This window comes from Saccoglossus kowalevskii, chromosome 4, assembly GCF_978046115.1.
Source record: "Saccoglossus kowalevskii chromosome 4, keSacKowa6.1, whole genome shotgun sequence".
In the NCBI taxonomy this organism is placed as follows: domain Eukaryota; kingdom Metazoa; phylum Hemichordata; class Enteropneusta; family Harrimaniidae; genus Saccoglossus; species Saccoglossus kowalevskii.
Window position 1 is genome coordinate 19,323,714 of NC_140644.1, and position 13,873 is coordinate 19,337,586.

The following is a 13,873-nucleotide window of genomic DNA, read 5'->3' on the forward strand; positions in this document are numbered from 1 at the left end:
GAGTGCAGTGACTGGTTGACAAGAGCCGGTCATTCTCACCCGAAAAATAAAACAACCCTTTCGCTATCAAATATAAATAACATGTAAGTGATGATGTTAATAAGACAAATTATGGGCAATGTTGTAACAGCAGATCATGACCTAGTGCTGATCAGTGAGCGGTATTTGTTATCAGACATAATTATTTTTGGTATGCTGGTTGACAAAAATGAAAACAAATGACGTCACAGCACGAGGGCATATACTAAATCTCTCAATAGCATTCTTTTTATTGATGACGTACATATGAAAGTCTGTCAATAGAGGTCGCGATCTGCGTATTACAAATACCAGAGATTTATTTACAAACAACTTGATATTTACAATATTAAAACATGTAGACATTTTTTTTTACAAATTCAAACAATATTTACAAATGTCACCACTACTCTAATATTCAAGTAATATTCAGCTGAATATTCACGGTAAATGATGATATTAATAGGAAAATAACACTATGGCCAAGATATGTCGACATAGTGCCTGAATAACACCTGTCTACGACTTGTATGTGCTTGGATTCTACGTTCGGTGAACAACTCTGCTCTCCGACTGGGGGCGCTGCGGTAATGTTACATAACGCCCCTAAGTCACTCCAGTGTTCCTCGTCAGCAACGAATGCAGCTGTCTGTATATTGATTTCATCTGGTTCTAACTCCCCAGCGTCGTTCATTCTTAACAATATGATGTATTCAGTTCCATTGTCAACGAGGGTCCTTGAACATGACGTCAGATACCCCATATTTGTTATATTCACATACTTTCGTATGGTTGTCCCTGCATACAAGGAAGAAAACAGTAATTTTGTTATGAACATATTAAAGCGGGAGTCAGATGGCCATAACGTGTAAATGTTTACAAACAAGCGTCTACCCATGAGCCTTTGCGTTTTTAGTGTGTGTTGTTATCGTCGCTTGGGACTCAATCCCCGCGCGTGCGCAGGTGACGACCCTCCCGCTTTAAATAAAGAAATAAACATTTTACATTATCCATTTACCGACAATAATGTTACGACGACCCTGAACCATGACCCTACTAGTGACCAACAAGACTCGAACAAGTCTGTGAAAACAGCAAAAAAACCCGCTTATCTCGTTTTATTAACCGATCGCTCACGACAACAGACAACCGTACGGAGACGGAAAAATATAGAATGTAAACACCTCTAAAGATGCCATCGGTTGAGCAAGGCTAACCGAGTCGTGACCTCGATGTGGTTCGTAACCAGTTTTGTGATTGGTTGTTGCCAAATGCTTACAGGCCACGCCTCCAAACTTTGCCGTGCGTTCGGGCAAACCGTTAGGAATTCCTAAATGGAGTCAATTTGTGTAGTTTTCTTGATTTATTCTGCAGATATCGGTAAAATGTAGGCAAGGCTTTGGCGAAATTTGAAGGAGCAACTAATATTCTTCAACCTGGTATTTTTTTTAGATTTTATCTTTCATTCTTTTCGTCTGTTTTTTTTTTCGAGTTTAAAAAATGTGAGCTGGCTGGAGCCTTCATCCCTTGTCTATTTCTTACACTAGATACCAGCCGATAACCCCCCCCCCCCCCGCTCATAAACACTGCGTACTACAGTTGATTATAGTTCCTGGGCTCCCTGTGGTTCAAATCTCGCGTAAGTAACAGCCAATCACAGCCCCCCTTTTATACAGGCTGTCGGTTGCTTACTTTTCAGTGTAGCGACACTCTATGGGCAATCTTTTTGTACATTATATTTTGCCCACTTGAATAAACCATTAATAGAAAATTGCTAGTATATTTTTATTTGCAAAAGAAATTCCACAGCATTTTACAATTTTTGTCATTACATTGAATATTTTTTTCACTTCCAACAAATGTGTACACTTCCAGATACATCTTCGCCAGCCAAGGTTCGTTCATTCACTGAGTCATCGCTTCAATTTTACATCACTGAGCATAATTATCTAGAATGGAAGCAAAAAAATAAGTAAATCGTAATGATTAGAACACTGTAAACAGCTATAGTAAACAATGCAAACTGATTTTAAATTGTATAACGGTCACCGGCCCACGGCATCGACGCAGAAAATTGGAGCAAAAAATATTTCCTGATCAATTGCGTTGTGTTCCAATAAAAAATATTTTATTCCAGTCCAAATCAGCTCAATTACTTTAATAAAGAGTTATTTTATAATGTACAAAATGTTGATACAATTTGATGAATATTTACAGCTACTGCTTCAATGCCGTAGACGATGTTGGCCCGATCGTCAACAAAACATCACCCGTCTCCAGGGCAGGCGACTGGAAAAAGACACTGGTGTTCGGTCGAAACGGTGGAAACAAAATCGTCACTCCCAGAATAACTATGCAAAATAACGATCTAAAGTCGAACCATTCGAACCACAATTTTAACATAAAAATGACTTTCGTTGCATTTGACAATGATAAACTTATCGAAAAGCCGTGTTATTCTCGGTCGCTAACGTCAGTATAATCTGCCATTTTATTTGAGTGTGTTTGTCACCCGACTCCGCCCGGTGACGTCATCATGTGCGCTATAGAAGGAGGTCTGTGATTCGTTGACTAAAATCGTCGATAGTGGGTCTCATTGAAATCTCGTTACATAGGCGTCGGATCAGATGTAGGTAGGGCGGAATTAAAAAAAAATTACAAAATCAAAATCAAAGTAAAATAATAAAATAAAAGGGCATTAATAACAAAAGTAATAAAAAATAAAATTAAAATAAGTTTATAGCCAAAATAATTAAAGCCCGTACACTATATCAGATTTTAATCAGATTGAATAACGCATAGCTTCTCTGCGAATCTTGCCCCCCCCCCCAATACATTTTGCTGGATCCGCCACTGCCACAGTGTTGCTTCAGCACTGAAACTATGCGATGAATCATAATTTTCAAACATTTTTATATTGTACTACAAAATCTGCGACAAGCTGCAAGTATCAGCATAGTTTCTCCGCATTGAGAAGGTTGAATACATATATGGGGCAAGAGAGATTGACATCTCTAGCTTTACTCCACATTCATCGAGAAATCGATATTGATCCTGTTTTGGATACGTTCGCAAACTTACACCCAAGAAGGATAACTTATGTAATGCACTGTGTGATATGCCAAAGTCTGCGTTATCAGAGTAGTGTGCCACACAAACCATTGTCAGTTTCATTTTTACATAAATGATATATCATGTACAAATATGGGATATGGCAAGCATATATCCCAATATCTCTTTTTTTCGGTAACTTATGATGAAAAAGATATATATATAGTGCCTGACATGTTTCTTTTTGGTGTCTTAGAAAAGTTACTATATTTTTATGGGTCAGCCAGATATGGGGGTACGAATATTTGGAGATCATCGAGGGGGTACAGACTACATATCTAGATATCTACTTAGCGTTAATAGTTGTACAAACAATGTAGCAATGTTGGATGAATGTAGAAGGCTGTCAAGTGCTGTATCTCATATTCTTGGTTACAATTATTTGAAGTAAAAAAATAGCTGGAACCCCAAAACATGTTATATAATGCTTAAACATTTAGACGAGACCGGCAGACTTACTCGATAAAACCCACATACAAAATCTCCTGTTCAAATATGGTTTCGGCCTTGTCTGGTTTAAAAAAAACAAGTTGGAGCTCTGCAAATTTCTTGGAGCTATTTACCCAAATAATAAAAGGTTGTTGTCAGCAAGCCTGAATGGCATGCCTCAATTTCACAACCACCCAGGCTGTGTAGTATTAATCAAATTAATATTAGAACATGAGATATACTTAAATTTATTGGCAAGCAATTACAGACTAAAATATATACTGAAGAGTTTTCGCTGTTTTGGTCATAAACTTAATGTTGAGTTGAGGCAGACACACAAAACAACGTTAGATCATTACATTTTTAGTTTTTGCAGTGATACGTAATGAATTTAGTATGGTAGAAAATGAAATTCACTTTGTGTTTATATACCCATTTTATAATGATCTAAGGGCTGATCTTTTGTCAATAACCCTATGCAATTATGCAAATACTGACAATCTGTGATTACTTTTTCGCTACACAAACTGTCCCACCATTTATCAACTAGCTCTGTATCTTTTAAACGTTTTTAAGCGACAAGATGAATATGAATCCCGCTTAAATTAGTACCATATGTTTACATGAATGTTGTATTGTTTTAAAACATGTTATGCACTTTTCTACCCATTACATTTTGTACGATTGGTTGAGGCCCTGTACTGAAATACTAGTAAAACTACATGATCATAAATTGACTAATACTACGTTACACAAAGTAAGTCAATATAATTTAAAACCCAAAACATAAAAATGTCTGTAACATAGCTCTAAGACACTAAAGAATCCGCTCTTTTTGTTTTTGAAAATTATAAAATTCACACGTTTCACGTCAAACATGTTATTGTTGTTTTCGAACCCCCTATTCTAAAGTGCTGGCACGGGCCTGTGCACGCTGTGCGAACAGACACACCTCATTTACTCATTAAATGTGACATTTAACCCCCCCCCCCCGGAAGGGGGGTACTCACATTGAAGTGCTATATGTATATGTGTCGCCAAAAGGGGTCCTAAATTTACCACATCTATCTGAAAACGGGTATGTTATTTAACCCTGTGTCTGTCTGAAAAGGGGTATCCTTCAGTTTTTTTTTCATTATTTCTGTCTGAAAAGGGGTCCATATTTTCCAAAGACTGTCTCTAGAGCGTGAGTGATCCAACAATCAGGAGAATGAAGATGATTTTTTTTTTCTGTAACTTCATTTCGATCGTCGAAGCCCATCCCCGGGAGTCCGTCTGCTTTTTCCTTGATACCATTTATGCTTACTGTCTAGAAGTGGGTGTTAAATATCCACAGTTTGTCTGAAAAGGGGTAAGCAATTTGAGTTTATTTCTGTCTGATAAGAGGTAGGGGTTTCAAACAACCAGCTACACACACCTCTGTCAGTATTTTTTGCAAGTACGCCCCTCCCCGGGCATTCACCTTTCTGTGAATGCATGTTGTTGACTGATGGCAGATCTCAAGATAAGAGTAGTTGGCATCACGGTCTAAAAATATATAAATAGTCCAACTCCAAACACAGCTATTTTAAAATTCCACAGTCGTAGTATCGCGTCGTGCTCGATATGGGGTCCGCGACAAGTACAACTTTGAACGTGTGTAATACGTGTAATACATTGTTTATTCGAAATTCGAGCACGCGCTGCGCAAAGACTGTTGTGCTTCTATGTAGAATTCATATTCCATATCTTCTTCAACGTCAAGTTCACAATGTTTGCGAGAAATATACAACAAATAGTATAAATATAGTAACTGCAAAGTCATGGTAGGACCTGGAACCTGAATAACATTTTTCTGTATCGTCATCGCGTACTAATACAGCTGGACACTGTCTCTCACTTCCTTCTGGTGATCTGAGATCAATATAACACAAAGTCGCCGTCTCGCCTAGGATTTCATCAGTGGCAAGCACAGCACTGGACTGGATGTTGATGTCATCCTGAGCAAGCTGTCCGTCATCATCTCGCAAAAACAATATATAGTCGCTCCCTTCTTCCACGAGAGTTGCTGTACACAATCCACTGTATGTTCCAAAGCCCGTTACGTTGGTGATAGCGGGGATTTGCTCAGTTGCTGCAAAAAGAGAAATCAAGAGACCACGTTATATCGGTTATATTGATACATGGATACATTGATATATACATTATAATTCTAAAACGTATGTGGAATGTATCAATTGATACATATTGCATTTTTGACAACTGCTTAGTGGTAATTTAAAGCGGGGAGTCGTCACCCGCGCATGCGTCAGATGGCCATAGCGTGTCAATGTTTACAAGCGTCCACCCATGAGTCTTTGCTTTTTAGCGTGTGTTGTTATCGTCACTTGGGACTCAATTCCCGCGCGTGCGCAGGTGACGACCCTCCCGCTTTAAACACGTATTTTTGTAAAGTAGATGTGTGTGTAACACTGTGTGTTACAATTATATCAGCGTATTGCACGTAACAGCGTTACGATAACCCTAACCCTGACCATCATAGAACAGACAACCAAACTTATACTTGAAATAAATAAAACTAATAATACCTAAATACATACCTCTGACAATGCAACCGATTTCAAATTCTGCTAGGTACTGTTCTGGGAACGAAGTCGGATGTTCTGGTATTGGGTACAGATTTGTTACTACACCATTGACAATGATATCGGCTTGTGACGCCCTCTCCAGAAATGTCTGTTCCCTCCACGAATCGAGGGGAGTACACCCAGAACAGGGGTGAATGAACACAACAATGGTGACCACGAAACCGACAAGCAAATGACGGAACATTGTCTTACATGTGTGTGTTGCCTCGACAGTCAGCAACTCAAGCTGCCGTGTACGTAGCAAGAGGCTGTCCGGTCGGTTAGTACAACTATGAGACAGGACGTGTGAACATAAATGAGAAAGAAGCTGTCACATACAAGTACATTTGTTTGTTTGCCTGTAATGAATGTCGTCAAGGTCTTATAGTTTCTTTTCACTGTCGTTGATGGCGCTCTATTAAAAACAAAACTATTGCCAGCATTATTTTGATGGTTTTTGAATACAGGCTAATTTTAGATTTGAATAAATTGTAATAACGAAACTACACTTCATATAGGCATTGGTGGTTTGTGGAATTTTTGTACCTACGTATTCAACATTTTTTTCTCGAAAACCCATGCATAGAATACGGAAGCCATTCGGTAACGCCCAAGTTTCCCTACGAGTCTTGGCAGATTTTCTTCAATTATTGGCAGATTCACTGCCAGGCACAGGAAAGAACATTTAAACGAGTGGTACGCATTTACTACTGCACTGTGATTGGCTAAGTTGTTTTCAGCCGTCATTAAAAATTTATAAAAACATCTACAATTATATCAAACGCATTCATGCCTATATGCGGCAACGATAGGTTAAAATGGTACTTCCTCATTCAGTAATATTCCCGGTATAAGCAATGCTGTCATCGGTCCCTGAATAAATCTCAAATAAAAACACGGTTTGATAATTTTAATTAAAATGGAAAACTAATTACAACAGCAAATATAAATTGCAACGCTTTTAAACCTCTGAACTGAAACAGTCAGAACTTTTAGAAAATTAATGCTTTAATAATATGCAAATTAAATAACTATAATTTGGCAAATAATGAAGAAAAAATGGTGACATCGATTTATGTATAATTGCTTATTTAACGTTGGATCAAAAATAATAAAGAATTTAAATCTATTTGGTCCAAAACTAACAAAGACATTGTAGAAAGAAATATATTCGATTTGGCAAACTGTTGCATTAAAATAATTAGTATAGATACAGACTGTGGTATAGAATATATTATATATATTCAGTTCGCTTGGTGGCGCTATCGAGGGCGAGGAAAAATATGTTTTAAAGTTTTCAACAAGCCGGATAAATTCAAGTATACGGTAATATATTAACCCATACAGAATTCTGTGGATTGGAGTTGAAAATACTAGTAGGTAATTACTCTAATATTAAGTATATGTATAGTAATATATAATTGATTATTGATGTGGCCGAGAAACGCTATCGTCGGAGGGGAAAACATAATTTTTAAAGTTTTCATTAGCAAGATGAATTACGCTGAGTGAAAAACCAAGTGCGATAATTCGCTTATTTTAATCGTATTTTATATTGGTTATTCAGTTGGCCGAAAAACGCCACGGATTCGGAATGTTAGCGGTGATTATTATGGCATATTCAATACGTTAAATCTGTCATGACACTGGTTGGCTATACTAGGTGGCCATTATCAGAATAATGACTTGAAGAATTCCATGGCACAGTTTAAAAGTACATAAACATGAATGAATAAATTTATTTCACCAAAAACAACACCCAACAATAAAACAAAATTTCACAAGAGCTGAATAAATATGTAAATAATAAGCCCAACGGAGAGAAAAATCTGAAATATGCAATGGCAGATACCGTGAACCGTGTCGACAAAAGTATCAACACAAAATAGATTCACACCGGTACGGAGTGAGAATTATTCGCACAATCAGTCAGCAAGATGGCATGTAAACTACGGCGTTTGCTTTATTCTCGCCTTGATGGCACCATTTGACTGATAGCGTGCTGTGTGATATTCACTATTTCATGTTGACAGTTTGATCAACGTATTCAATAACAATCCTTCATTTCTTGAATATCTACATTGTATGTGATTCAAGAAATATTATAACAATACAAATTAACCTGTTCATGTATTCTAACAAACGCGTATTATTTAGAAAAACTGCGATTTACCCTCGTCTAGCACGTGACTAATTTGAACGGCACCGTCATAGCTAGATTGAACAACAAGAAACGTGTTTTGAAAAGTTGCAAGTAAATCTTGCCAACTGAATGACCAAATAATTATCAGAATCACTGTCAACCATTTCAGATTTACATACCGTTTATTCAAACCAAATCATACATTACAATTTTACGAATATCCAGCTTTATGGAAAAAATATAAAATGTACAAATTGTCATCTTGGTTGTTAAAATTCTGTTTTAAGTGCACTTTAAAATTATACAAAATATCAAAGCCCCCACCAAAAAAAACACGTACAGCATATAAGCTACCTCAGTTAAACAGACTGTGATATTCAGTTCGTCACGGGACACAAAGTTAAAATTAACCCATTAACCATAGTGTACATTATATTAATTCTTAACTGCTATAGATGAATAATTAAAATCCAGATAATAAAAAATATAGTTAATATAGACTAAATTTGATCCACAAAATATTGAATAAAATCTAGATATGTTGCTCTGTGTTATAATATGTTAAGATGGCTATTTATATCTTACAGTGGAGCAGTGAATGTACAAATAAACAAATCAAACCATATTAATGGACATATGTGTATAATGCATTGCATAAATTCACTATGGAATGTCATAGACATGCACTGTGTTCAGTCAAATAATCGAGACACTGACTTAATCACATAATGTTGTCATTCAACTTACTACTAAGTGCCTTGACTGAAGACCTGAGTGACAGTAGGTGTGAATATCTCAATCCCATGGCGAACAATCAGGAAATGCGCCGAACGAAGCAGATCAGTTTCCATCCAGTCGGTGAGAAGAACACCCTAGACACCAACTAACCTGCGCACGCCGTTGCGCTACTCTCTGAGTAAAAGTATTTACAAGATATGTACACATTAAAATACTATTTGCAATATTCAAGCAATGTTTAGTTAAAAAAAACCATGCTGCTTTGTAAGACGAACAATAACAGGGAAGCGACAATACTACGACCAACATAAGTCGACACACTGCCTGAATACATGTAACATCCATCCACGACTTGGATCTGCCGGGATTCTACTTTCTCGTCGCAAGTTCGCTCTCCAATTGGGGGCGTTGTAGCAATGTTACAAAGCACTCCTAAGTCACGCCAGTGTTCCTCGTCAGCAACGAATGCAGCTGTCTGTAAGTTGATTTCATCTGGTTCTAACTCCCCAGCATCGTTCATTGTTAATAACATAATGTATTCATAATATATGTCCACTGTGGTCGCCGAACAAGAATGCAACATCCCCATATATGTCACATTTACATACTTTCCCAAATCTGTATCTGTATATATAAAACAAATATATTTAAAATCTCCATATACCTTTTCTTTTTACGCCACAATTTCTAGAGAATCAACCTTTCTGTGGCGCAGACCTGATACGCGTTTGTTTCGTCCATTCACGAGCGTGATTGGCTAATTCTAACAATCACGCCCTGGATCGTGACTGTAGTGATTAAAGATGGCGGACAGACGGCAGTCCTCGGAGTGCAAGAAACTCAAATGTCTCCAAAAGTTTGTCATTTTTGCCTTCTGTCATGCAAACGTATATTGTGATAAGAATAGGTTCTGTTGTTCTCCCAAAATATACGATGTGTTGTATATGTTGTTAATACGTTCAATTCTCGATTACAAATGTTCGGGTCCGGAACGTTTTCACCTTGTTTCACGCAAGGGATCACGGGAACAGGTCGACAGACATTTGCATAACATAATCGAAGAGTCTGTTTTATTACGTATTCACTTGTAAGAGGTTGACCAAAATATGTTGAAATATTTGAGTATAGGGCAAATGTTACTCTATTATAATTTAGGTACAGTTCCACTTGGATTAGCCTCTAAAAAAACAAAAATAGGCTCACCGCAGCAGTAAGACAAAAAGTCGCGTACGAGAAGCTAGTCAATGTTCATTGGTTTATTATGTATGATCAAGTCGTTATTGCACCATGAAATTACATTCGTTTGTGTGTTACAGTTGATGTTTTTTTGAAAAACGCATTGTTCAAGAAAAAAAATTGCATAATTCAGGACAACAAAAACTACAGTACTACTTAAAACTACTACTTATGTTACAATTTGAGATATGGCATAACAAGGGAAAAGGCCAAAATGGCAACTAATCACTAAAATACAATCACTGTGTTCTCGAAAATTAGGCTGGTGACCCCCAACTTATTTAGGTTAGTATCTTTACACTTGGAGTAAAAATGAATGAATCCTGTGTATTCATGTATTTATGTCTGGGTATTTACCTTAAGATAACGGGTTGCAAGCCTAGTGAACATACACATAAATAGGCATGATCTGAACTTAGTCCCATATATGAAGTGGTACGTTATAAAACAGGGAGCTGAATAAAAAATATTTTCTCAGATTCTAAGTCGAACGAATGTAGCAAGAATTGTATTTCTAGCATTAAATTACGTTTAACAAAAAAATATATATATATTGCTCGTAACTCGAAGTTCTGTTAACTGTTAATTAAACATGGCGTGGTTCCTCATAAGTGGGCGTGGTTTCTAAAAAATGGACGTGGTCATTTGTGTAACTCGATGTTCGTAACAATTCAGCATCTCTGCAACGTCACTATTTTATAAATTTTATTCGTATCCGTTCCAGTTTAGCTAATTGACAATTGCATTTCTATATCACAAAGGCGACCCGACCTGTGACTGGATTTGTTGCGAAATGTACACGCGCTGTCGCAATTTTCGACCGGAAGACCAACTCTATTTTTTCAGCTTTGTCGTTAAATATTTGTGAAAAACAAGTCACGTGATTTACAGAAAATCACAAAGCAAACTAAAATATGGGTAATTTGGAAGGACCCACTGCAATTCAAAACACGAGTGACGTACATCATTTTTAACAGGTATACCCACCGGGCATATATTCTATGGCTGACTCACGTGGACTATAATGAGTTCAAGTACACCCCTACTTTACAAAACAGCAGTTATTCTCCGTATCTCTGATTGGCTTACCTGTTTCAAATGGTTGACACGTATGACCGCATCCATTGGAGCAACACAACATGTTATCACTGCAGTTATTGTCACGTGAACACTCCTCCACACATGTGCCCACCTGGTACGGCTCCCGTTCGGGACATTTGACACGGGGGTCTATTAAAAAGAAATCAGCAATAACTAAACATGTATGATAAACAATTCATAGGCCACATCGCCATATCGCTCCACAAAATATAAAAAAAAAAATATTTGGTATTTCTGAACACGTGGGCACACCTTGACACGCGACATCCGCCATACACTAAGGGGCCACTTAGCCTAGTCATAATAAACTAGTTTCTAACGGAGAAACAATAAAAAAGCATCCATCCGAGAAGATATCATATTTGATACAAGATTATGACAAACCACCTGTTGCATGTGAAAACAATACTTGAATTACCTAGACCCGCACATTACTAATATTTGGGAAACAACACACCTATAGAAATAGAAAATGTAGAGGGGGTAGTAGATTTAAAAGGCGTGTCAAATGAATGATAATAGTTAATCATTCTTTTTTATCTAATATAGTGACATTTCCGTATATTGAAGTCACTGTTGTTTATTCTGACGTTTTATTGTTTTTGGCGCTATTTTTCTACCAAAAAGCAAACTACGTGTTTGGAAGACAGCGCAGACTGCACATTATAATTTATTTATTTAAACTGAGTTTGCTGTGTTGTAATATGAAGTGTTTTTTCTTTCTTTTAAAGGCTTTTCTTGGTAATGTTGTAATACTCATTTTTGTCACACATACGAAATTACAGTAAATATATATGGCCTGCGTTTATCTATAGATGCTATTTACGATCACTGTTGTGTTAAAGCGTCAATAACGATCAATGCAAATAAGGGGGTTGACCGTTTGTATTTTTTTTTAAAACCTAGTATTTATTTTAAATCGTGACGTGTTACCTTTAGTGCTATTATCTATTCAAGACTACAAGTTCGTTTACTATTTTATTGAGTTGACAGTGTGGATATAGGCACAATATCGACGTTGAACTTTTCGGAGATGTATGGCTTACGGGATAGGCGGATTGGTTTGTGTTTTACGTGTATTGTGAAATGGCAAACTAGCAGCGTACTTGGTAGTGTGATACAATGTAGTGCATACATTGTAACATAGCTGTAACATTTTATATTACAATAAAAAAGGAACACACTGAAATATGTTTCTTGGGAGTATCAATTTAAGCGAAAAACGCTGTCAGAGTAATACGCGAGTGACCTGGTTTCGCGCTAATGTGACCCGGTTACAATTCCAGTAATTATTTTGACATCTGACATGCCTGTGACAATATATGTTAACTCTGAGTGATTTATTGAGTTGTTTTTTTTTTCGTAGAGTAGTTTCACTTTTTTTTTAACACGACCATTATATTAAACTCCGAAACTAATACATCCTATGTATCATTGGTTATGTATATATAAAACCTAATTTCTGGCACAACATTTAAATATTGACATCTAGGAAAACTATCAATTCGTGTCACATTCACCAAAATATGAAAGTGTACATACCTCTGAAAATACACAATATCTCAAACTCCGCCACGTACGCGTCGGGGAACGAAGTCGGATGTTCTGGTATTGGATACAGGTTTGTCACTACACCGTTGACAATGATATCAGCCTGTGACGCCCGTTCTAGAAATGTCTGCTTCGTCCATAAACCAGTGAGACTACACCCAGAACAGAGGTGAAAGATCGCAGCAATGGTGACCACAAAGCCGGCAAACAAACACCGCAACATGATGTAAGTGTATAATAACGACAGTCGTCGCAACGACGAAATTGACCTTCTGTGTACACCGGGTTTACCTAGTACGTCACTGGAACATCCCAAGACGATATCCAGTCGCTCAGTATACTCAGGGGAACTCCTGACGTACTGCTCTGACAGAAAACCCTACCAACGTAAAGAAAAAATAGCAGCCGTCCCGTGAAGGTACTGAATATTTACCAGCATTGCGTGTCTGTGTTGTGTTGCGCTTGTAGTGTAGACTACACGTAAATGAGGTCATTTAGTGTCGTTTACTTTCAATGATGAGGGCGCTCTTTTGAAAACAAACTGAACGGATTCGACACACGCGGTTCAGCGCTGCTCGGCCTGCTCCTTTTTCTTTTTCTCGCAATATATGCTCTGCTGCCGTCTTGCGGGTCATATGTGTAAATGTTAAACATACAAAAAATGAGCACTCGGTTTGATGGATTATTTAAAGCAGACACTTTCTCATCCAACGTTATGAAAACGGACAAATTGGTCCTCGAGGTACTCTCGGTACATTATCCTACCATTATGTCGAATATCTAAACCATGTAAATGCTCTCGTCAATATAAGCCCCGACCACTCGCACCCCGGAATAAGGACATCCCCGAAGTTGTTAACTAAGTGGTACCCCACCACCAGGTTCATCCCTTACCTCATCTAAGCGCGACTAAACGAGGCATTATCCCGACCTAGCACGA

At 37.4% G+C, this 13,873-nt stretch overlaps 2 protein-coding genes across 3 annotated transcripts; both read right to left on the reverse strand.

The window, feature by feature from the left end:
• Positions 1-1,784: 1,784 nt before the first annotated feature.
• LOC146746818 (uncharacterized) lies at positions 1,785-6,534 on the reverse strand. 2 transcript variants are annotated; one of them, XR_014929097.1, is made up of 3 exons: positions 6,138-6,534; positions 4,976-5,671; positions 1,785-1,967 (listed from the first exon to the last, which is right to left on the reverse strand). XR_014929097.1 is itself a non-coding variant. In XM_085497914.1 (2 exons), the coding sequence occupies exons 1-2, from the start codon at positions 6,367-6,369 to the stop codon at positions 5,304-5,306; spliced, it is 600 nt and encodes a 199-aa protein (XP_085354040.1). In that variant the 5' UTR covers positions 6,370-6,534; the 3' UTR covers positions 3,791-5,303. The 2 variants fall into 2 exon arrangements, 1 of the variants encoding a protein (XP_085354040.1); XM_085497914.1 differs by lacking the exon at positions 1,785-1,967 and having other exon boundaries at positions 3,791-5,671.
• Positions 6,535-7,871: 1,337 nt separating this feature from the next.
• On the reverse strand, positions 7,872-13,400 carry LOC102802968 (uncharacterized). The gene is made up of 3 exons (XM_006814638.3): positions 12,925-13,400; positions 11,371-11,511; positions 7,872-9,669 (listed from the first exon to the last, which is right to left on the reverse strand). Exons 1-3 carry the CDS (start codon positions 13,154-13,156, stop codon positions 9,284-9,286), a joined length of 759 nt encoding a protein of 252 aa, XP_006814701.2. The 5' UTR covers positions 13,157-13,400; the 3' UTR covers positions 7,872-9,283.
• Positions 13,401-13,873: the final 473 nt, after the last annotated feature.